The sequence below is a fragment of the Balearica regulorum genome, chromosome 2, assembly GCF_011004875.1.
Source record: "Balearica regulorum gibbericeps isolate bBalReg1 chromosome 2, bBalReg1.pri, whole genome shotgun sequence".
NCBI classification, from domain to species: domain Eukaryota; kingdom Metazoa; phylum Chordata; class Aves; order Gruiformes; family Gruidae; genus Balearica; species Balearica regulorum.
This window is the reverse complement of record NC_046185.1, coordinates 42,620,895-42,645,168: the sequence shown is the minus strand read 5'-3', so window position 1 is coordinate 42,645,168 and position 24,274 is coordinate 42,620,895. Positions and strand designations below refer to the sequence as shown.

Sequence of the window (24,274 nt, the reverse complement as noted above, 5' to 3'; positions counted from 1 at the left end):
AAAGTTTAATGCATATTCCTAGTGGAAATTCAAATGACATTAAAACAAATGCCTTTACAAAGCCAAAATAACTGATAAAGAGCAAGGAACCAGATAAGACCTCATTTTGTTGCCTCTATGAGTCTTTATGTTTAGTAATTTGCTCAGTTTGGTCCCAAGATGGCACTTTCCACATCAAAACCAGAATGTTCAGCTGAAGAACCATGCTATTTTAACTACTCGAGATTAAGCTTACAAGCCATCTGGTTTCTAGGAATCAACAATGAAAATTAAATACTCTAATTTAAAAAGGTAACAAGAGCAGCAGATGAGGAACATCCTACTTTGCATGAATCACACCTTTATCAGTATAGAAGACCATGATAGCGGTTACTCAAGAATTAAAATTATAAATATATCTATCTCAAATCCCATCCCCATACCAACAGTAAAAGCACAAGTTTAGGTCTATACTTACATAGTTCTAAATTCAACCCTGATTCAATTTAAAGAGTATTAAACATTTTTCTGTCAGTTAATGTGACAGTGAAGATGGCACCTAAGAGTGAGAAAAAGCTATATCAACACTAAAATCAATAAAGAAGCCCAGTAATTGCACACTTTGATTAATCAAATATTATTCTTTTGCTTTGAGTCAACAGTACTTGTTTTCTTGAAGAGGATGAAGCATCTTCATACTTGCCCCAGCCTTTACCAAGAGGTGTACTAGCAGTGGCTGCTACCGTGGATTTCAGGTTAGCCAACAAACCTCTCCTGGGTTTTTGTTGTTTTGGCTCCTCTATAGAGAAATGCTTTTTCCGTTCGTCAAGTTCTTTTTGCAGGGAAGACACTGTTTCTTCAAGCTCAAGAACACGTTTAGCCCAGTTCTGAAGACTATTCATTTCTTGATCCTATGAGGATAAGGCTGTGTTAGGTATGTGAACACTCCAAAGTCTTTTTCACATAGCTAATTTTCTGTTTCAGATTATTTCATTATACCAGTAAACACCCCTAGAATTACTATGCCAGATGGGTACTGAATAACCATTTCTTCTGAATTACTTCTATGTAATTTTAGAGAACAGCAAACTACAGGGCCATCAGATCTAGTTAGAAACTAAGTTTGACTGAAGAAGCTCATGCTAAAATGCGTAGCCACATTATGCAAAGAATTGCTGTTGTTCTAGGAACCAAATAAAGAAGGCTTTCCTGTTTTAAGCTGCAATTACTGAAAGCAAAACTGGTCAAATCAAAACTCTAATCATAGTCTTAAGTCTGCTAACCAGGACTGAATAAACGCTTTGAGTGGGCAGAATAGAGTCTTAAAGATGCTCTCTAATCCTTGTGGTTAACAAAAAGTCACCTTTCTATGTCTTTTAGAACTAATTAAGAAACAAAGTTCAAGATTAATAATTTTCAGTCTCAGGCTTAGACTAAAAAGCATGCAGAAGGTAATTTAATATTCAAAGAAAAACATTCCTAAGCAGTCTTATACCTGCCTCGCTTCATTTGCGGATTACAAATGAGGCATAGATGCAAAGGATCAAGAGTTCAAAACTTTCATGTTTTTTATTTAGGAATCTAGTTGATGTCTGAGATGCTGTCAACTCTATGAAGTCCCTGCTTTTGAAGGAAAGACTTCTTCTATTTCAGTATTAAGTAGTTTACCTGCCCATATCTCTTATCCAGCATGGCCACCTCTGCAGGAGTGTCAGTATAGCTTTAAAGCCATAGATCCTTAGGTCTTGCTGCACTAACATTTGTGCACTGACAGCTTGCCTGCCCTCAGCAAAATACTTCATGACTAGAGTTTGAGTAGTATTTTCTTTGCTTGACAATAATTTGTGGCATCTTTAGATTAAGAAGAGTTGTAAGACAAGACTTGGTCAATAAGGTAACTTTGTGCTGACAAGATACAAAATCGAGGAGGGAAGCACAAAGGCTCTGAGCTCATAACTCAGGAAGTCAGGGATGGAAAAAATGAAAGCAGAAAACCAACTTAAGTGAAAACATTATGCTAACGTAAAAAAATTAGTAAGACTGAACGGTGTTTTTACACGTACAAAGACACAGAAACATCCAGTACCACCTATAGATACAAGCCATATTAAAGTTGCTTTTAAATTGTTGACAAACCTTGAGCATGATTGTATGCTTCAGTCGACTGTTCTCTTCTGCCATTTTTCTGTAGCCTTCATTAGCTTCTAGCAGGGTTTCATTTAATTTCTGTATTTTAAGCTTCAGAGATTTTATAAGCTGAAAATAAAACCCATACACACTGATGTTCAAGACAGCATGTTTTACATGAATTCTGCTTATAACTAGAACTCATACAGACACTGTAAGAATTTCTGAACATTGTGAACTGCAAGATCAAAGCAATGAAGACAAAGCCTGCTTCTCTCAACCTCTTGTGTCCCAACTCATCCCTTCTAGTGATAAAATACAGCTGAAGTATTCAAGGGCTATTGTGCTGAAGCTGCTAGATTTACAATCAAAGAACAGCAGCACAGACTAAGCTACTTCTGGAACAGTCTGCTCCTTTTCAGTAAGGGTAGTTAAAAGAATGCTCTTGTCTCATTAACACCATTCATATAATGAATTGGAGCACAGTTACAACAGAAGACCTCACCTTTCTGATGGGAATATTGATGGATTAAGTCCTGAGAGGGAAAAGGAACTCTGAACCAGAAAAATTAATGTTATATCATTAATTTACTTCTACAAGGTTGGAGGGAAGAACACCTAGATTGCCAATAAAACCTTTGCCCGTGTTTAATGGCTGAATGGGAGGAAAGAAAAAAAAAGTAGTGAATTACTCATCACACATGCACAGATATGTCAGGCAAAGCAGCAGAAAGGCACTGATGGAACCATCTGTTTTAAACTGCTCTCACTTCAGTTATTACCAGGCAGCAGTCCCATCATTCTAACACTTTCTAGCCACACAAAACAATTAATGCCATATCCCAATATCAAACATAAAAGCCAAACTTTCTTTCTAGCATCAAAATTCATAATTGACATAGGAAATGGAAAAATGATGTAGAGCTCTCAAGAACAGGAGTGGAAAACAAATGCCAGGGCCATAACATGAGACATTAAACCTGGTAAGGAAAAAGTTATTTTTGGAGTACACTTTCTCAATAGAAAGGGATTTAAATTCACTTTCCATTTACATGGCTTATTAGAACCAGCAGGAACTATTTCTCCAACCCCTACTCCAATTTGTTATTAGTGAAAGGAGCAAGGCTTGTCTCTTCCCTTCTTCCCATCCTCTTCAAATATGTGAGACTAACCAGAACCTTACAAGATGGTCATTCAAGGTATAGACTAAAAATGTATACCTAAAAATAATTAATAATTGTTTTCCATAGCACAGCGAGAAGCTCATAATTTCTACCTCTATATGCTATTCAGAACACAGGGATCTTGTTTGTTTGAAGAACAGAAACATTCCCCTTTATGTTAAGGGGAAGAGTGGAGTTCAGTACTTATGGAAAGGACTGGTTTAAGGTATTGTTTTGGCTCTTCTAGATCTGAACTGTTACCAGATTCTGTAACTGTTCCCCTATGAATGAGCAGGCAGCATTCCAGGAAGGAAAGCACTGAGGCAGCAATGTTTACAATAAATTCTAATACAAGGTTATATACTTCCCTACTTCCAACTTGCATTATGGTCACTATGTGACTTGTTATAGTAGTAGATGCCTTTACAAACTAAAGCCAAGCCAGAATACAGCCAGTCTCTGGCAAAAGTAATCCACAATTGGGCAAGGGTTTTTTTGTAAACTTGATGCCAATTTGCAGGAATCTCCATGCTTTTGTCTACAGTCCAGATTTTTAAGCACTGAACCATGCCAGGACTGTTACCCCCAGATTTGTTAAATACTAAGCAAGAGCTACCTCTTCTTTCTCTTTGCATTGTTTCTGCAATCCTTCGTTGGCTTTCTTCATTGTCTTGTTCATAAGATCTGTAGGCAAAAGAGAAGTTTGCTTGTTTATACCCAATGCCAAAAATAAATTGAACTTCGAATATCCAGATTAGATTTCTACCTAGTTCCATGTTATTTTCAGTAGTCAGTATATCTGAATTCGGACTTCCCAGAGCCAACAGCCTCCCTGACTGTTCATCAAGTTGCCTTTCCAATTGCAGTATTTTCCTCTCTCTATCCTGAAAAAAGAAGGGCACATGGTAGAATTGGTATGAATATCTGCTTAACCTGATGCACTACTGCATGTCCTCCAATTATACTACATATGTATATGCAGTTTTAAAATAATTTCAGGTGGAAGTTGTGATGGTTATGGTTGACAAATCACAGTAAGGAGTAACACTCAGATCAAGATCTTCTTCCTAAGTTATTATACACAGGAGTCCACTCTCCAAGCCTGAAGATTGCTGAACTGTATTAAAACTAACCATACAGCAGAAAGGAAACTTTAGTGCATCTGTGTTAAACACTGTTGCCAGTTTGCTTGCTAAATAAGCAAGAACATATTTCATACAACTAAATTTTAATTTCAATCTTTTTCAGTACACGTCAGATTGCTAGTGCAGTATTTCAGAGGGACAAATCAAACAAGTGTCACCATCAAGTTATTCACCTAATTCTGGTTCTCTGAAGCTGCCCACTCAGATTTCATATTGTGCTCTCCTTTGTCAATTAAGAATTTTACATCTTAGGAATTTCATCAGTTTCTTATCTGACTTGCTACCAAGACCATCTTGTTTTTTGAATCTTCCCTTATGCAGCCTTGCGGACAGTGTAAGAGGAAGCTATAAATACGGAGAGCACTGTTAAAACTTTTCCTCCATCCCAATGTGGTGTATAGCTAGGGCTTAAGCGAACATAAACGCAGAGTTTTAAGTGGGGAAAAATAAAAGTGTGAAGGAGCTGGAAAACAGACCATTACACAATACAGTGTTGCTTGCCAGCACCTGAATGGAGAGCTGTAAAAGCAGTAATGTTATATCACAATCTACAATCTACAATCTACAACAGAAACCCACTTCCATCACGTCTTGAAAGGAATTCACCTACCAGTGGAGTGCAATGTTTTATTGGTTCCTGACAGAAGAGTGCAGCAAGAAAGCCCCAGTGGTGTACACAGCAGTTGTTCTAATCTTCCACTGCAGACCTTCTGAAAAGGCTGAGACCTGCAGGTCTCATCTGTTGCCAGGACACACTTAGCTACCTTAGCTACGCAGAGGCTAGAGGTAAAGACTGACAGTTGCACATAGCTAATGTGGCTGAGTTGCAAGAGGAATAGGAACTTAGAGATGCCAACTCTAAGCAGTTCTAGGTATAAGTACATTCAGGAGATTAAGTTCTCTCCTGCATAAAGTTTGCTTTCTCATCAGTTTCTTATCCCACAATCCCTCCCTCTAGACCTTCAGAGCAGCAATCTATTATAATCAAACCAGCTACCCTGTACCGAATTCCCCACCAGGCCTTTCAGACAAGCTTTTTACCCTACATCCTACAACCCCAAGGATCTTCACAAAGCCAGACTGCTGTCTACACCATCCCTCTAGGTGTTGCAATCATCGCACTACAGAGATAAAGATGCCTTGGACTTAATTGAACTGTGCCCTCAGAGATCAGGAAGGTTAGGTATACACTACAGGCAGTGTTAGAAGACATCTCTTTCCTTATGGTTAGCATTGGACACCAGAACAGCTAGGCTGAACTGCTAATTATTTTGACTGTTCAGTGCTACATTTAGGATTCCTAAATGATTCTGTTATGGAAAAGCAAAATTTACCATCAAAAGGCTAGCAAAAGTGTTTTAACAGCAGTCAGGTCATACCTCAACTTTCTCTTGTTCAGCTAGAAATTCTTCTATGGGAACATAGTGGTCTTCGATTTGTTCCATTGCACACATATATGCATGTTTCTTGATGGCCTCTTTATACATTTCAAATTTGCTCTCCAGTTTTTCTTCATAACTGTCTTTCATATCTTCCAAGCGGTTGCTGAGTAGACCATGTTAGTTTTATTTAATACATTAGTATTCCAGCTATTACAATTTGACTACTTGTGTTCAACTGGCAATATCAAAGTTATCCATCTAACAATAAATTGTGAAGTTAGAGACCAAGAAGTACTGTTCTCCCGTTACTCCTTTTTATTCTCAGTGACCCTACAGACTTGCACCAAGACATAACTTCTACTTGGCATATACTGTATAGAATAACACATACTTAAGATCTGTCAGAAAAAAGTTCTATTAAAAAAATCCACCAAAATGTAGTAATAGATATTACTACACCCAATTAGACCTGATATTTGAAGCATATTTCCAGGGGGTGTCTTTCACATTGTTGGTTTGGGGGTTTTGTTTATTTTTTCTCCATTAAATATATATGCCAAATTCACTTTGTCTTATTATTTCAATACATTACACATTATTCTTGTCACAGTTTAAAAAATGCCCCAGTGACACAGAATATCACCTCAAAAGAGAAGAAGCATCACTGCTATTTCATGTGTTTGGTCAATGGTACCCAAACAATTTTAAAATCAGTGCAGGTATTAAACCATACTATGTTCAGCTAGCAACTTAACTTGGGGCTAGTCTCTTAGTAATTCAAATAGCAGGAAACTGGTTTGAAGAAGCGAAGAGTTAAGAGGAAGTGAATTCAGCTTGAGCAATCTGGACAGACTTGAAAAAATCCCCAAATTAGTAACATCAGTGCAGGCAACCACAGTAATTTATAAAACAGTACACCGACAAAGGTCATAAGTCATTCAGGAGCAAGAATCCATAAGGAGAGCTCAAAGAGATACAATTCAAACTACCTTAAGCACATGCATGCAAATGCAAGTTTTGGAATAATTACAAGCCTCAGTGGGGTACCTGTAACAGTCTTCCACATCTGCTAAATACTAATAATGAGTCAAGACAATCTCTAGTAATTACAAATTAAACAGAAAAGTTCAACAGAAAGCAGCATTACTTTTTCCTTCTACACAGGAAGAGGCTGATCTGTACAAGTTTATTTTAATGTTTCTTCTTCCCTTTTCATCAAAAGCTTTGAAACTGTCCAGCCCTAACTTCTCTAAATAACAGAAGTATACATGTCTTGCATATACATGCATATGTATGTATATAGATAAATGTATGCATTTATACATGTGGAATCCTTTCAGTCTTGAAGAGGACTGCAATATGACTTGCCTCCAGGCTTCCTCTGTTTCCAACAGCTGTCGGAACATTGCTTCTGCCATCTCTCTACGTATCTTCACCTCCAGAAGGAGTTTACTTTGCCTTTCTGCAACTAGTTTCTCCTTTAGGTTCTCTGTAGTTTTCAAGAGATCCTAAATTTGACATATTTCAGTTCAGAAAACAAGCTAGAAACACATATTGATATGCATGTCAAATGAAATATTGATACAGACAGCCATCCACAGAGGGCATTGCTACAAGCCTGTATTTTCAGGGGGACTGCATCAAGGGTCAAATATTTTCAAACATGGATTTCTACTGCAAAGACAACCTTTTTTCCATCATGATGGTTTCTGCTATCAAAAAGTCTACTACTGTTTTGGCATTTAAATATTAATTTGTACAAACATTTAGCATAAAGCCTACTTGATTGTTACAGTTTACTGCTATTAGATTGTATAGCTTTGTTTTTAAAATGCTGCATCTTAACTTGTTCCTGCTTTTCCCAATAAAGCACAAATGACTAAATGTTGTTTTAATCCTACATATTGCTTCCTTACTCTTCTCATTGAGCAATCAGTTGAATTCCAAATTTAGCACTTGATCTAACTAGAAAGCCGCAGGCGGCCTTCCACAACTACACTTGTTCCCTCAGAACTAGACCACTTTAAGTTTAGGTCTGTCTGCCACTGAGCAGAAGTTTACAGTTCTCATTTGATACAGCTTCCAGCACATCTCTTATGGTAAAAGATTCTAATATTAGAAATAATAGTAATGGCTTTATTGCGTACACTTTTGAGATGTTCATCTACCTCATGACTCAGAATGGTGATGTCCACTTCCTCTTCTGCGGAGGTTTCAGTACTGTCAGGAAAGTCATCTACAGATGTGTTAGCATCAAAATGCATAATAGGTTTGCCGTTGCCTCCAACTAGCTTGGGTTGAAAATAACCAAAACTTTTGGGTAGAATTGTCTGGATTACCTGGAAAATCCAGAGTTGAACACACCAATTTATCAATGTCAATATTGCAGATATCAGAATACTAGGAAGAAGTGGCATGAATGCATTGTTGTAATTACACTATATTTAATGATTACTAGAACCTTAAAATTTTACATGCCTTTTAGCAGACAAAAACATCTATCAATACAAATATAAGACTTCACTACTCTAACAAAGGGAAAGTGGGAAAGATTATCTACTGACAAACTAGAAAGGGTTTTTCTCTCCCCCTAAATATAAGGTTTTGGTGTAGTTTCCTGGACAGTTAATGAAAAGCAGCAAACCTCTAAAACATTTGCTCCCTCCTGAAATACTGTGACCAGGATTCAGCAATCCATGCTAGTTATGTAAAGATTTTAAGTACGTATGTCATAGGACAACATATCAGAGAAGCTTGTCTCCTCAGTGCACGCTCTTATCTTATCTTAAACAATTAGAAAAATCTTTCTCTCTGAGATCGTATTAGACATGCCATTACAGATTTGGAACATATCAGAACTAACCCATAGTTCCAGACTCAAAATAGACTTTGTTTCCGCCATGAAACACAGTACAGCCCACCCTCTCAGTCCCTGCAAGAAGCAGCTTCAAGGGAAGCTGAACAAACATAAGACAAAACATCAACCCCAAGTCCTGAATTTAATGGGAGGCTGACAAGCAGAGCTAGCAAAAAGCATGAGAACATGTAGATTTACCAGAAGGCTTTTTGCCTTCAAAGGAGAGGAGCACACTACCTTCAAGCCTTAACTTACAAAAAAGTCTTTCCTTTTTGTTTGTTATCAATTGCTTGCACTTAGCCAAATAGGAGCAATGCAGGTACAAGAGATCTCATTCAGACTATAAAATAAGAGGCTAGTTCTTTTACTACCACTGCTTGCTGTCTAAGAAGTTTTAAACAATTGTCATCTTGTGCAACAGATCTTTAACCCGTGTGCAGTTAAGTAATTCATTAAAAGCTTGAATCTAAATCTTGCATTTGCTCACATATATTGTATAACCAGTCATATCTGAAAGTGCCCTGACAACTTTTTTTTTTTTAAAAACACAGAATGTTTGTGGTACAGAACTGAACAAGCCAGAGGCAGTTGCAGCTATCAATTTATTACCACAAATAGATTTGAGGATGGGCAAGACTATTGGAAGACTTTCAGAGGGAAACCACATGCAGAAGAATTAATATGATGCATCAAAAGTCTTAATCACACTCAAGTCCATACAACCTGATCATTTCACAAACCAGTAGTAACAAAGAATGCAGAACAGCAGAGAAAGTAGATGCGCTCTTACCTGTTTGGCTATAGCTGAAAATTTCATTACATGTAGTGTTTCATCGTATGTGGAAGCACGCTGATTGATGTTTACAATCATACAAGCTTTGCCTTTTCCACAAAAGAATGGCTGAAACAGACGCGTCAATTTGCTCTCTCTGAATGGAATATAGCTTGGCTTCATCCTCATGGAGAAAAGAATAATAAAATTGTGAAACAAAAAATAATTGTAAAATTGTGTGATACTGTAGCTTAGCTTAATTCCTTTTCTCTCTTTCAGGAAAGAGATCCAGCAGGATGCTCATATTTAAGTCTAAGCTATTTGACGAAGAGCAGGGTCTTCCTGGATCTCAAGCCCTCCAAACTGAAGTATTTAAAAGTAAATTAGTATAGTGTCTTCACCACGGCTCGCCGGTGTTACAAAGCAGACACTGGAACAAGCCGAAAGCTAATTACAGGGCATCTGTCAGCTGTCAGATTAATCTACCTGTATAATTTGGAGGTAGAAGGGAAGAGGACAAAACAGGAGCTCTGAACACAAAGTGTATTGCTCACACACACACTGAAGGCAGCTGCTAATTGCCCTTTTTTAATCTCCACAAACAACAGTTCTAGAGAAAAAAATGTTCATTTCAGATATTCCAGTGACATGTGTAATAAAGAAGGCTTACAAAATTTAATAGATTTCCATTTTCCTCTGGCCATGCAAAACCCTTGCAGAAACAAAGGGATGCTTAGGTTTTCAACCAAAAACTTGGCAAGTTGTTTACAACTTGTCACTTACTTTGGATTTTGATTTTGCTTCAATGCTGCAATGCATTTTCCAAGGATATGGAGAGAATTATTAATATTTCCTGCTTCTTTTAGTCTGTCTCCAAAGGCTTGTGTTTTATTACACCTCTCTGATCCAGCCAAGTCACAGAAAGACAACCTGCATGAAAGAATTATCCTGAACACACAAACTTGTTTCTAAACAGTATGAAAACAGAACTGCATGTCTTTTTATTTCTTTATGTGTCTAAAGTGTAAATGAGTGACTCATTTCAGCCTACCTAGATCACAGAATAAGTTGTACTTTAATATTGATGTTTTGTCCAGAAAGCACTATGCAAGGTATTTAGGATAACAGCACTAACCTATCTATCTTCCCATTGTATATACAGATATTTGAACAAGATTGTTGCTCTTAAAGACAGTCTATTCAGCATATTTGAAGAAGTCTGCTTGTAGCATTCATTTAAAACTTTGTAGGCATTCTTACGTAAAGAATTCAGTTTGGGAACCCAAATTTTATTGCAATCCTGAAGTACCTCCAGAGAAGGTAAGAGAAATCTCTGAACAGTTTTGCATAGCGGGGCTATACTACAGAAGTACTTTGACCATCACCTTCAGCAGTTGCACTGAGAGGATTGCAGGATAGTAGTACACTTCAATACACTGCAGTCTGCCTCTTTTGTATGCAGAGCCATGTGTTCGTTATTGCAACTAAGAGGCCAGAAGTCCTTCCCAGATCACCTTAAAGCTCTTTATTTGGCTATAGCAATTATGTGCTACTAAACTCAGGCCACTGAGTTGTCCCTCATGGTACAACAGGTTACAGAGACAGTTATCCTGGATAATCAGGGAATTTCACCACTTTTACTTTACATTAAGAAAGCCCTCGAAATACAGGAAGCTCTGGAAGTTAGATCATTTATGCAACCCAACTATTACTCACTTATACATACATTTATTTACATAAAATAACACCTTTGTAAGATCATAGCCTTTCACACAGCTGAAAAATACATATTAACACTATACACATTAATAAGGCACATATTTCAACTGTGTGAAAGGCTATGATCTCATGATCTTTATCCTTTTTAATAAAAGTTGAAGGGCTTTTTTCTTCCTTAAGCAGCATACAAACTCTGTCATTCATTTAAGCGCTGCTACAAGCTTTGCCAGGGGAACACACCAAGACAGGGAACAGCAAGGAATACGGATGCAGTAATTTCCTCAAGTTATCTTTCCTTAGAGTATTTATCACCATAACATCTGACATTGAAAGATGTTATCTCAGTGAGGTGTATTTATTACTAACTCTGCTCAGCAGAGACACAAGAGAAATCAGTAGGATCTAGGACTGAATTAGAACACTATTACAGGACTGTCCTCATTTTTCAATATCAAGCCAAATGGACAATTTATCAAGAAAAAAATGAAAAAGCTCTTTAAGTGGCTTAAAACCAAAACATTAGGCCACTTCCTCTAAGTCATGAAAGAACAGAGATGTGTAAGGACTTCCCACTGCTCTTACTGGGTGCACCCACATTAACATTTTAGATCAGGGAACTGTTTTTAAGCAAATCACCTGATGATCCACTCTTACTGTAGATTGTACCATGGAGCAGTCCCAGAGCATGTCACTTGCATTCTTTTTGGATGATAGACTCAAATTTAGGTTCCAGGACCACAAACATTGAACTCAAACTCTAGTCTGGTCCCAAAGTAGAAAGATACACTGGCATAGCTTGCACCTTGGGTCTTCAGCACTAACTGCTGCACTTCAATTTTAGAGACTGGCTTCTATTAGCCAGTCTGCTTACCAGAATATATAGTGTGGTATTACATAGCACAACTCTGTCCCCACCTCATCATCATGGAAGACAATATACATATATTTCCCTCAATTTATGTACCACTGACAGTGTTTTAACAGGCTCCTTCAGCCAAACCTTAACAGAATAAGAGACAAGGAAACACTCCTATGCCTGTCCCTATCAGTGGAGTGCAGCCAGTGGAGTTGATTTCCTTCTCAGCTCTCAGAGGATTTGTTTATTAAAAGAAAGTTCACCAGTTTAGCATGCTTACACCTTATCAACTTTTCTAAAATATTTACATTCCGGTAATCAGCTGAAGCATTCACTTACTCTGAAACTCCAAGAACACACGGCTGATGCTCATCAGTTAGCCTTAGTAGCCTGATTGAAAATATACTGTGACTGGAATGGAAAGAAGTCCTTTTTAATAACCACAATTATGAAAATTAAGCAGTCACTGAAGCAAAATAAAGTTTGTATGCTACATAAAGTGCAGTGCTGAAGAAAGAACAAGAATTCATTCACTAATTTACATTAGTTACCTTTGTAATGCATTCATTCAGCAGCAAAAAGCAGCAATAAAAGTTGCATTTTGTGACTTTCCATTTCTTTCAATATAGGAAAGGAAAAAATACCACATGCAGCCTACAAGATACCTTGGAGAATGAACAAGGCAGTTCACTTCAGTCTGCTGATCAGAAGATGAGTACTCAGGTACTCATAGTATACAAACTTTAGACAGTATCTGAACTCAGTAAATCTAAAGAATTAACTTCTTCAGAATAAATAGGTGAGGGGAGAGGAGACTAAGTTAAGTTTAGGCAATATTACAGGACTGCCAACTTCAACATACACAGTTATTTGTTCAGTTTTGAAATTACTGTTTTCTAGAAAGGTTGAATTTGTAACACCGGAAAATCCAGTTATTGCATTTTGGACATCAAGCTACAAGGGCAGTGGACATATATTATCTGAAACCAAAGAGAAAAATCCCAGAACCAGAATTGCCCTGTCCCCAATTTATCCAGTAAATCAGGAAGCACATAATACAAACTGCTCTAGTACAGATTTAAAACAGTGCTTTACTCCTCAGCACCACACCACAATTTAAGAATGCAGTTTCCAAAAAAAAAAAAAAAAACAAACCCCAAAACCAAAGCCATACAAAAACACAATTTAGAAACAAGCTAAGTAGAAGTCAGCATATTCTGTGGAGCAAAAAGAGGACATTCTAGGCACAAAAATCTGTCAGAAAAAAAACACAGTTCTTTTCTGCGCTACTTTTGGTTTGAGTGAAATTCAGGTGGAATCATACCATGAAATTTAATGGCAGCTGTCTTTAGCTAATACAGAACAGCACAGCTCTTGCTTTTTACAGAAAAAGCAGGCTTAGTAACACTTTGATTAGTTAAATATACAACATGGCCCTTCCACACTTAAAGGAAAAAATTAATAAGAGGAGATTAAAATCAAAAAGGCATTCTCAACAGAAAGTACATGACCTTATCTATTTATTTCCTCCCACTCCGTCAAACCAGATTCTCCTTGATCCATCTCCCAGAGCTGGGTAAGAGTTAGGGGCTTAATTCTGAAGATACCAAGTAAGCTCAGCTAGAACACAGCAATCTAAAAGCATCTAGATAATCTAGCAGCACTGAAAGGTACTGCATGACTCGCTCCTTCCTACATCTCCTACCAACAGACTTCAGGTTTCCAAGAATTATACTGCCAGTGATGAAGAATTATCCAGCTTTCTTTTTTTTTCCCAACATCCTCACACAGCCATTCCCACTCAGCACCATTTGCATTTTCCAAGACATATAGCCCTGTTGGCACTCAAAAATGAATGTGATTTGATCTTTTTGCTTGTCCAAAGTCATGAATAGCAACCAAAGTCCAGCTACGATTAAAGTCACAGGGCGTCTCCTAGCTTTCTTCCAGAAAGAGTTTCATAATAAAACCAGAATAACCAAGGAAAGTCTTAAGCTATTATTGAAGAGTGGCTCATTTCAAACATATTCTAAAGTCTTCTCCTCCCTTCCCCTCCTCCCTCCCCTTAAAAGAAAAGAGAGATTATGCTTATAATTAGAGGAACAAACCTCCTACTTGATTGCTCATTCATTCTAGTACAAGCAAAGCTTCGGTTCTTGTTTCCTATTTTCAGTATTTTGCAGGCTTCTTCAGTACTCTGAATGTTAATCCACTTTAAGTCTGTGAAAAGAGACCTTTTACATACACTTCTGATCAAAGAAATTCTGTGAAACTGCCAAGATCATAAAACAGTATTATTACCTTTAATATAAGAATTTCCTCCTTGATCCTCACAAATTCTTAAGACTCTGCGCTTCTGAGTTTTTGATGTAGATAATACATTTAATAGGTCATACACATATTCATTATAAATTTCACAAAAGGAAATCCACACAGATGCTTGTGTTCTTTGGTGTATGTTAATCCTATATATGTCAAGTGGAACAAAGTTGTTCTCTGCTAACTCAAAACAGAGAAAGAGTTCAATGATCAAACAATTCATTGATAAATTTTAATTGCAGTATATAGAACCTTCTAAAAGGAAGAGACTTGTATATATCTGTGTTGTACAATGAGATACACAGTACTGTATAGCTTTGAGTTTACTAAAGAATGTTCAAACTTCACAGCAGTCACTTGTAACCAGAACATGCCCAAATTCCAAGCTCTTGCCCACCTCTACCACAAGCTTCCAGCAGCTTCTATGTTAGCTTTGCAGAACTAAGCCTCCCTCTTCCCCCAAAAGGGGTAAAGCTATCAAAATGTTGATAGTTTTAACCACTTAACCATTAAAATTTGGTTAAAAACTATATATATTTACTTAGTATAGTACAGAGATTTTTGTTTAATCCACCAATAATTACCCACTTATATTCCTAAATTTCTATTCTTTCTTCCCCACAAATTTCTTCCACTTTATTTTACCTAGTGAATCAGAAGGAAGACCCTTTGAAGCACAGTTGGAAGAAGCCGACTCCACATTAGACATATTTGTAATAGTATTTGAGATGCTTTCTGTCTCCTTGAGAAAATAAGAGACCATTACATCCACATGAACAGACTATGAGAACAGTAGAAGTAAAAAAATGACAGTAATTCCAGCATTTAAGATTTAAATATTGCAGTAATAGTAAGCATTAAGGCCCCTTTACTCTAGCTGCAAATGAAATGTTTTTAACAATACTGAACTAAAAATTAATAAATGCTCTTTCCCTCACAAGAATTATTGCTCTACTACTACCAGCAGCCTGTTTTGGAGGCCACTTGCTGCTAACATAAGAGACTTACTTTACAGTTTTGGGAGAATCAAGATCCTGTCAGACCACAACAGCTCAGAATGCCTTTATGAACTACTGGACAAATCTGAACAGTATTTCAGTCACCCAAAAGAACTGAAAAAGTAAGAGTTTCTTTCAGGGGCAGGTGGCAGGGTGGTGGACAGAGACTAAAGGAGCAGAGATTCCTAATTTGCTTGCTTGTTGCTAACCACAGGCTTGTGCCAGGTCTGTGAGAGTTTGAGTCAAACTTACTTTAGACCTCAGAGTGAAACGAGAGCTTCATAAAGGAGTTAAAGACCTGATAAACCAACAGTTTATGTTGGTTTAATTCAGACTGAATTAAAAGGCCATTAAAAATCCTGTATAGATAACAGCACAGTTTCTTTAAACACACATTTGCTGAATTTCTTTCCATCAATAAAATTATTTAAAGCCTGCCACGACTTGTCAAAGCATAGGCTTCAAATTACCACTAGGAAAACTGGTGTAATTAAGTAGCAACTCCCACTATTTAGAGATTCCAACATCTCCACGTACTACCTCCCTCCCCATATTTTATACACTACGATAACTTTTCATTAGGACATTTCACCCTGATTTCCCAAAACCCAACCCTGATAGAGGGTCATCCTACAGTAGAAGGGGGGGAACAAAATCAAAGAGGTAAACCTTAATGTTCTAGCTATTAGAATGCAGTGCTAACTTCATTATGGATTGTCTACTGATACCTATATATATATCCCAAACAGAATTTTTACAAACAGAAGAGTATGAAGCCATACTTTCAGGTCTTCCATTTTAAAGATAAATAGCATATTATTTTGTTGTCATTTATTTTATAAATGACCATTTTTCAAAGACTGTACTGTCTATATATTTATGTTGCTTGAGTAGTTACAAGTATAAGCACAAGCATGGATTCTATTCATTCTGTTTGTAAAGTACAAAGCAGAATTCTAAAGCAGGGTAAGGAACTGATACGTATGGCACATCTATGCATGTCAAAAATATAATGGAATGTGAAAAACCACACTACTTGTGCATGTGTTAAGTTTTTGTAAAGGTATTTCAACAAAACTGAGTGAATTAGCTATGTTGCTATACTGTTCTTCAAATCATAATACCAAATACAGAAGAGAACATGAAGATGACCGCCTGAAAACAAGTGGGAACAGGAATTGACGTTGTCTGCCAGCGACAGAAGCTGACATTCAATAGCAAATACAAGGACAGGTGGGAATAGGAATGCAAGTAAAGCAGCTTTTAATCCAGTAAAAACCAGTATTTAATCCAGTGAATAGAACAAGAGAAGGAAAGAGGGTGTGAACCATGCCAAGCAAGAGTTTTTGCAGCAGTACTGTATAGAGAACATAAACAGTAGAACATTAAATACAAGGGTATTGCAGCAACTCAGAGCAGTTCAAACTGCGAGAATGAAAGGAACAGCAGGCTCTTTCTGCATGACATGTAAAGCAAGCCTGTGAAAAGGGCCTACAGAAATCCATGTAAACCAAAACCAAGCCCACCAAACCGTATCTGTTCTCAGATTACAAGCTTGAGTGAACATCTGAACAGTGATGCTATTCACAAGCTATCAAGCAGCACAGCTTCAGTACTGGGAGTTGCTTCCCATAGTGACAGCTCAGCTTCGTAAGACATAAGCAAGGTCTTGTCATGTATTATTTTCTAGATGCATTTTTACCTTTCTGTCCTGATGGTGGAGTCTTGCTTGCTTGCTTTTCACTGTAATGCAGCAGCATCTAGATCACCTACTGCAACATTCAGTAACTAAACTATTAATAAAGTCAGACTGTGGTTTAACAGAAAGGAATATTTGTAAAGTGTAGAGTTATCTTCAAAATAAGATATTTGACCTCTTCTAGACTCTCAGCTCCTGCTTGGTCTTTCTTGCAAGTTTATAGGTTCCATAAAGTTTCTAAAAATATTTACCTACTATCCTCCTGACCATCTCATTTTTTAAGACCTTCAACCCCTGCGCATACACATAGTGTAAGTGAGTTTTTAAGATACTCTCAAAATAAATATGTAACCTTTAGCATCTTTTAGATTTTTCGTCTGAGATCTTTCCTCAAAAGTTAACCAGACTCAGACTAAACTAAAAGTTCTGTTTGCAGAGTTTAAATTAAACAATATAATTCAGAGTGGAAATTTACATATGCATTTGATTCATAGAAGGATATTCTTTCAGAGCTAACTGGAGTACTTTAATAACATTGGTATTAAACACCACAGAAAAAAGAAAACCCAGCCAATCATTACTTCTATACTTCCCAGAATTCATTCAGAGTCACTTTGAATGATAATCTCAAAATGCAGTAGGCTCACAGTTCAGGTTAAAAATGTTCTGAACATATGGAAACAAAGCCAGAAATTTGGGAAATTCATCTTGTGGCATCTCACTCCACTTGCTGTATCAGAAAAGTTTCTTTATGAAGTTACATAAATCACAGGTTTACCAACTTTTTATACTTAATTATATCTTCCACCAAAAGGGATTCTGCTGCCTTTGCTGCCCCTGCTAAGACACTGCCATCATCTCTCCTAAGCTAGTACTGGAATTTGAGCAACTGCCCAGAGATCCATCCCGGGAAACCAACCCAAAGGAAGATTCACTTAAGAAGCAGGTTCTAGATAGGTCAGCTCTCAGACACTTTTCAAGGGCTACTGTCACCAGAGTGTCAGAACTGCTCCTCTGTGGAAATCCAAAACCAGCCAATTGCCACCTTATTCCAAGGTTCACCAAGTATCCATACTGTACATTTAGATAAGTCTAAAGAATCAATAATGACAGAGATTTTATTAAAGACAGTCTGTTAGGAAGTTTTTAAGAAGCTTCATTCAATAACAAGGAGGTATTTGGTCACTGACCTCTTTCAGTGATGCAAGAATAGCAGTTTTTATGGCTTCTTCTTGCTTGACTTGTGCATCTTCTAGTTTTTTAACATTGTTGCTCAAATAGGGTTTGAAGTTCATCTTCAGGTAATGTCTTCCCTTTATGTGGTTAAAAATCACATCAAGTGAGCGAGGTAAAATACCAAAATCTTTTGAAGTCCCTTAAAAATAACAAAAGATAAGGTGTAGACATCCATACAAACTTCTCATTGGATTTTTGACTTGGTTGTTAAATATGCTTTTTTGGCAAACATTTTATACCTTGGATAGTGAATGTCTTGCCTGCATTTGTAACCCCGTAAGTAAACACCAGTCCATTCACTCCATTAACATATGCTCTTACTATCTCTTTCATTGAGCCTTCAAAAAATTCACTCTGAGTAGTTTCTGGTCCAAAGACCTTGGAGAAGGGGAAAAAAAAAAGAAAAAAAGGAGTTACAAATGGCACAACGCAGTTTACTATATCAAAATATTAGACACTGATTAATAGTGACTAGTTTTTCAGAGCAAGTTGAATAGAAGATACCAGCTTAGTTTTCTGTCTTGCCTGAACCCCTTCTGATTCAATGTTTTCTGTCAGGTTTTCATAGGATGCCTGCTTAATTCTGAGCAGCACTCGGGCTTGCACTTATTTTTTAATATTTTCCTACTCCTAAGATAAACTACTCAGAATGCTACTGACCACATACTGCTTAGTGGATACTTTCAAGAGCTCTGCTGGTGATGCACAGCTCTGTCCTCACTCTGTACCAGTCACCCACAACTGATGAGAAGATCAGCATTATAATGGTCTAAATGACTCAATGCCTGAAGTGGTTTCTGTTTTGATACTGTAAGAACAGAAGTTCTTGCAGTAGGTAACAGAGTTAAGAAACTTTCAGTATAGAAAGTTTAAGCAATTCGGCTGCTATTCTTTCAAAAGAAAGTCCCTAAGCCCATGCTTACATAGGTCCCTTTAAACAGGTGATTTCCTGTAACACTTTCCAGATGAGGGCATCTGCAGGAACAGCAGAACCATTCTAAGTTTGTACCTACAAGAAGCTTCTGTGGATTCTAATAAAAAATAAATAAAAACCCTAAAACCGAGCTACCAAAGAAGTTTCCTTGTCTCACCTAACAGGCACCTCCATTGTAATACAGCTTTCTTGACAGCCTAACAGTAAACAATAAGCAGTCTGGGTTTTTTCAGGCAAGTACCACCACACGCAATTCAAAGAAGAAAAATCACATTGCATGATATAATAGAAAAATAAATTTTATCATTACAGTGGAAAAAACCCACAAACTTTAACTAAAAATTAGAAAAAAAGTTTGCCTACCTGAGAAAAGGTGAACCTGTGCACAGAATGACCAATCCCTCTTTCACTGTTTTTCATTGCAGAAGACTCTTTGGGTGCATTGAGAATTACTGTCTGGGGATCTTCAATAGTTACACAACCCTTAAAAAACAAGACAAGGTAAACCAAAACACTACACAAAAGTATTTAGGAAAAAAGCTATCTAAAAAACCTCAACAACCCAAACCCTAGTGTTTTCATCTATTTACCAGAGCTACAAAGAGTTGCAAAATTTACATGTAATCTCTCTTGAGGCTTGTAACAACTACAGCAATAGCCACTTCACATGAAAGTCAGAGCACAAAGTTAAGGCAACCATCTGGAGCTTTCTAAGAGGTTTAAAATTTTTCTAGGATTCCTTCCAGCTTTTTTTTTTTTTAAAAAAACACTTTCTAACCCCTGGTATTTTGTGATTGCAGCTTGCACAATCCTAGCCTTGAAAACAAAGCTATATAGAAATCTAATGCGTTTCCACATCAATTGTTTTCAACGTGAAACAAGCTATGATCAGCATAAATAAAGTAAAATAAGTTTGAAGCATTATCCTTTGATTGATAGATGGTGTTATCAGTCATGAAGGAAACTGAATTAGTTTCAAGTAATTTGATTGCTATTTCTCAATTAAGTAAAGGTAAGATACAATTACCTAGCACTCACTAACTAGATGATAGACGTGGCATGCAGTATCACAGGAAAATTTATTTTACACCAGACAGGCTACCAAAAATACAGACTGAACTACTAGTTCAGTTCACAGTGTCTTGAAGCATCAGCCCCAAGGATTGATTGTAACTAAATCTGACATTTATGTTAAGAGGCTGGCCAGAGCTGGTAAGACTAATAATCCATATATAGCACATACATAGGAAATACTGCTCTTCCTAGGAGTCTCAATTAATGAGTCTATTTATCAACTGGTATAGAAACTCTAAGAAACTGGGTACTGAACTTGCTCACTGTGCCAGGCTCTAAACCCATATACTCTTTAATATTCCTCCCACATTGTGAGGAACAGGAATGCTGGTCAGATTTGCTAAATCCTAGGGAGCTAGAGAAGAATCCAACATCTGCAGCATGCACCATCAGCTGTCACCGGCCTCATAGAAGCTCGTGAGTTGAGGTCTTGAAGCCATCAGATATGCAGAGCTGGAAACCAGTCAGTAACACGTCACTCTCATTGCCTTCCCCCGGCTAACCTTGCAGTTAAGTTCGCTGGAGTTCGGGCATTTCTGGCTCTGTACACATCACTTCTGTCTGAAGAACACCACTGCCTGCTCTCCAGCAGGTGTCTCCAGAGACTCACTGGCAGTTGTACCAAGAGTACAGAATTTCATCCAGAGCTCTTAAGCTTTACTTACATAAATCATTATCTCTATTAGCAACAACAGATCAGTTAACCTGTTGACTGTCTCTTTTTAAAGCACCAGTCTACAGCTGTAAGAAATAGGGCTTGGGTTCTACTTTTTTGTTTTCTTGTTGCATATTTGCAACAAAGATGCTTTCCTGAAAATTATGCATGGTAGGGAGGAAAAAAGGACCTAAAAATAAGTTGATCTCTCATTGATTATAGAGATGGGAAGGGGATTTTGTTTGTTGGTTGGGGGGGGGGTATTATTATTTTATTTGTTAACAAGCATTTTCCTTGTGAATTCAGGTGATAGTTAAGAGTATCAGTAGTAGAACATATTGAAGATGTTGAAGGTCTGTCAAGCATTCATCATTTTCGGAGGCTGAGGAAAAAGCCTCTGTACCATGCAAAACAGGTACTACAGCTAACACGTTGGAATATCAACTACAGCACCATGAACTACAAGACCTTAAAAAAAAATCTAGTACAAACTTCAACACCTACTTTTTTCTTCCCTCCCTGCTTTTAAGAACAAGTAGTCTCACTAATGGTCAGGTCATCAGAAATTTCCCATTCCAAAGAGGAGTAAGAGATAAACAACTCTTAAAACAATTGGATTTTGTAAATCAATTTACCCTTACAGACAACTCAGATTGCTGAATAATACCAAACTGGAAACACTGTGGCAGTGCTTACTACTCAACAAGAACTGCCTAAGGAAATTTGAACTGGAGTTGAGTGAAAAAAAAAAAAAATAATCAGAGTAAAAAAAAATACAAAGGTTTCAACTCTGACAGAACAAATGCAAGAATACATTTTTTTAAAAAAGCAAATCACAAGAAGCAAATCAGAACTAATATTAAATCCCTCTCTGAATAGATCATGAACAAGAGGTCTATCAGAGAGACTGTGAGACCCTGCACACGTGAGGGCTGAGAGAGACACTGCAGAGACTTTGTCCTCCAAGGACAGCTACATTAATTCTTTGCATCAGTGTTCACAATAGTGGTGGGGAAAGCAGAGTAATTCTGTGTGTTTGCATGTGTACATGTGTAAAACACCGAAGCATCTGAATCTGACAGTATGAACTGTAGGGGTTACAGAAAGATTTGACAGGAAGAGCAGCAAGTCACCAAGACCAGGTGGTAGATTATTCAGGCATTCCAGAGAAACTCAAGGGTCAGATACCTGAATTACTCATTGAAGTGCACAATTTCTTACATGGAACTCCTTTGTTTCTTGAGCACTGTACAAAGTCAAGAGGGACATCACCTTTTAAATAATATACCCAGCAGAATTTTGCAGAACTACGGGTGTGCATGTCTGTACCAGGCAAATTAGTAAAAGTTATGATTAAAAAAGTCACATTTATCCACATTTGCCCACTAATTATGTTTGGAAGCACTACACAGCTTTTATAGAAGAAAGTCTTGGTTTATAGTACTAGGCATTCTTTACAGGAGAATAAGAAACTTAATTCTACAACTAACCTGAGATTCATGGTTTTCAAGCTCTGCTACAGAAAAGGGTCTCACTCTCAAGAATACTTTCAAAGGTTGATATACCTATTCATTAAAAAAAAATAGTTATAATGGCCACTTTTTAAAAAGAACACCCCCAAATCATATCAGCATACATCTCTGATGCAGTATTTGCTATTTTATCTTACTCTCACTTTCCCCTTCCTTGTAAATTTCAGACCTTAAGCTTTCATTCGCTTCTTTACCTCTTAATGTCCTCAAGTAACCCGTTTTTTGTTCTCCCCTCTTAGTGTTCTTTTATGATAAAGCCAAGATTTTGATTTTTAAAGAGCACACTATTGGATGCATAAACTGCACTGCTTCCACCTTCTGGTCTCCATCTGTACTGAATTCAAGCTGTATTTTCTAACAGCTGCTCTGCAGTTCTGCACTTCCATTTTGTATGGAGCATGTTCAATTAAAAGACTGATGCATTCTTAACCTCAAGAGACCGCTTCATGACCACCATCCAGGCACTAGCCCCTCATCTTCCTCACAGTAGCAACCATGAAGCAGTTCTCAGTTGCTAAGGTGGGCTTTTCCATCCTGTACCATTATACAAAGGTCTCCCCAACCAGGTGAAGCAGTAACAGCAGGGAGATTTTTAGAGGGATCCCAGCATTCCTTCCTTTTGCACAGAGCTTCAAAGTCCCTACTTCAGCAATTTGTTCATTCAGCAGATGCATTTACCAGAGCTCTCCACAGCCCTCTCATGACTAGCACTCCATGAATCACAAAAAATTAAGTCACCTGAGGGAAGACAATCAGGAAACCTACCATTCTAAAAAAGCAGAGGGCTGTACTATCTTCAAAAGTGTACTGCAGCACAGCATTACAGGTTTTTATTTCCAAGCACCTAGCAAGCTTCCAAAAAAGGATCTATATCCTTTTTTTAGCTTACTAAAAAGAACAGTACAGGCTCATTATATTTGAGGTGTAATTACTGAAGTCCTTCCTTTTCAAAAGCTTAACACATCACGTAGTATTGACTATCTGCATTTGCTACTGGCTATTATCTATTTGTAAGCAGAAGAATCAAACATATCTTGGGGGCAGGGGAATACAGCAGTATTTGCCAGAATTAAAGCTTAAAAAAAAACCCCAAACATAATCAGAAGACATATTACAAAACCAATCCACACCTCCTGTTCCTCTGTATTAGGCAATACTGTTGACTCCATAGGTGAGGGTTTATCCGCTATGTTCAGAAAAGAAACTGTTTCCAATATATCAGATACTTCTGCAGAAACATAGTTTTTCCCCTCATCATCCATTGTTCTGTGCAAAGGAACTTGTGAAGGACAAAAAAAAATTCCATCATTTTCTCACAGAACAGGCAAAAATACACAGAGAGCAAAATAGCAATCAGGGTAGCTTGCATATAAACAAACACTACTGAAGAAAATAAGGTCCTCTAAAGAAGTTTGGGGAGCATGAAGGAACCTTAAAAAGACCAACTTGACAGTTGAGTTATGGTCAGAACCATGCAAGTGGAAGCATACTGACTGCCTCTGCTGGGCATTACTCCATGCGCTGGGCCACTGCCTGTACCCCCCACCCCTGAAAGGCTCAACACCCCCCACGCCTCAGGAACTCGGCCGTCGGGCCTAGGCCCGCACTCCCAGCCTTCAGCCCCGAGGCCACCGCGCCCCGCCTCAACGAGCCGACGAGCCGTCGGTTCAGGGAAGGCCCCGTTCACACAGAGGAAAGGGACGGCCTCGGGGGAACCGGGCAGGCATCGCCAGGCAGGCGCACCCTCCTCAGCACAAGGGCCGCTGCCCACCGTTGAAGAGTAGGCGGCAGCCCCGCCGGAGCTCGGCGGTGAGCCCCGCAGCGGCC

At 37.9% G+C, this 24,274-nt stretch overlaps 1 protein-coding gene across 1 annotated transcript; it reads right to left on the bottom strand.

The window, feature by feature from the left end:
* Positions 1–16: 16 nt before the first annotated feature.
* LOC104639773 (kinesin-like protein KIF20A) lies at positions 17–23,723 on the bottom strand. The gene is made up of 18 exons (XM_075744071.1): positions 23,578–23,723; positions 22,406–22,480; positions 19,550–19,669; positions 18,492–18,630; positions 18,207–18,391; positions 14,965–15,061; positions 14,302–14,499; positions 14,109–14,220; positions 12,340–12,411; positions 10,209–10,355; positions 9,444–9,609; positions 7,965–8,135; positions 7,165–7,304; positions 5,794–5,959; positions 4,036–4,153; positions 3,886–3,953; positions 2,116–2,235; positions 17–890 (listed from the first exon to the last, which is right to left on the bottom strand). The coding sequence occupies exons 1-18, from the start codon at positions 23,707–23,709 to the stop codon at positions 606–608; spliced, it is 2,511 nt and encodes an 836-aa protein (XP_075600186.1). The 5' UTR covers positions 23,710–23,723; the 3' UTR covers positions 17–605.
* Between the last annotated feature and the right edge of the window lie 551 nt (positions 23,724–24,274).

Coding starts and splice junctions, on each gene's coding strand:
- LOC104639773 (XM_075744071.1), bottom strand. CDS start 23,709: ATGGATGATGAGGGGAAAAACTATGTTTCTGCAGAAGTATCTGATATA. Junction 22,481..23,577: donor CTAATACAGAGGAACAGGAG/GTGTGGATTGGT, acceptor TTTAATGAATAG/GTATATCAACCTTTGAAAGT. Junction 5,960..7,164: donor GAAACAGAGGAAGCCTGGAG/GCAAGTCATATT, acceptor TGGTCTACTCAG/CAACCGCTTGGAAGATATGA.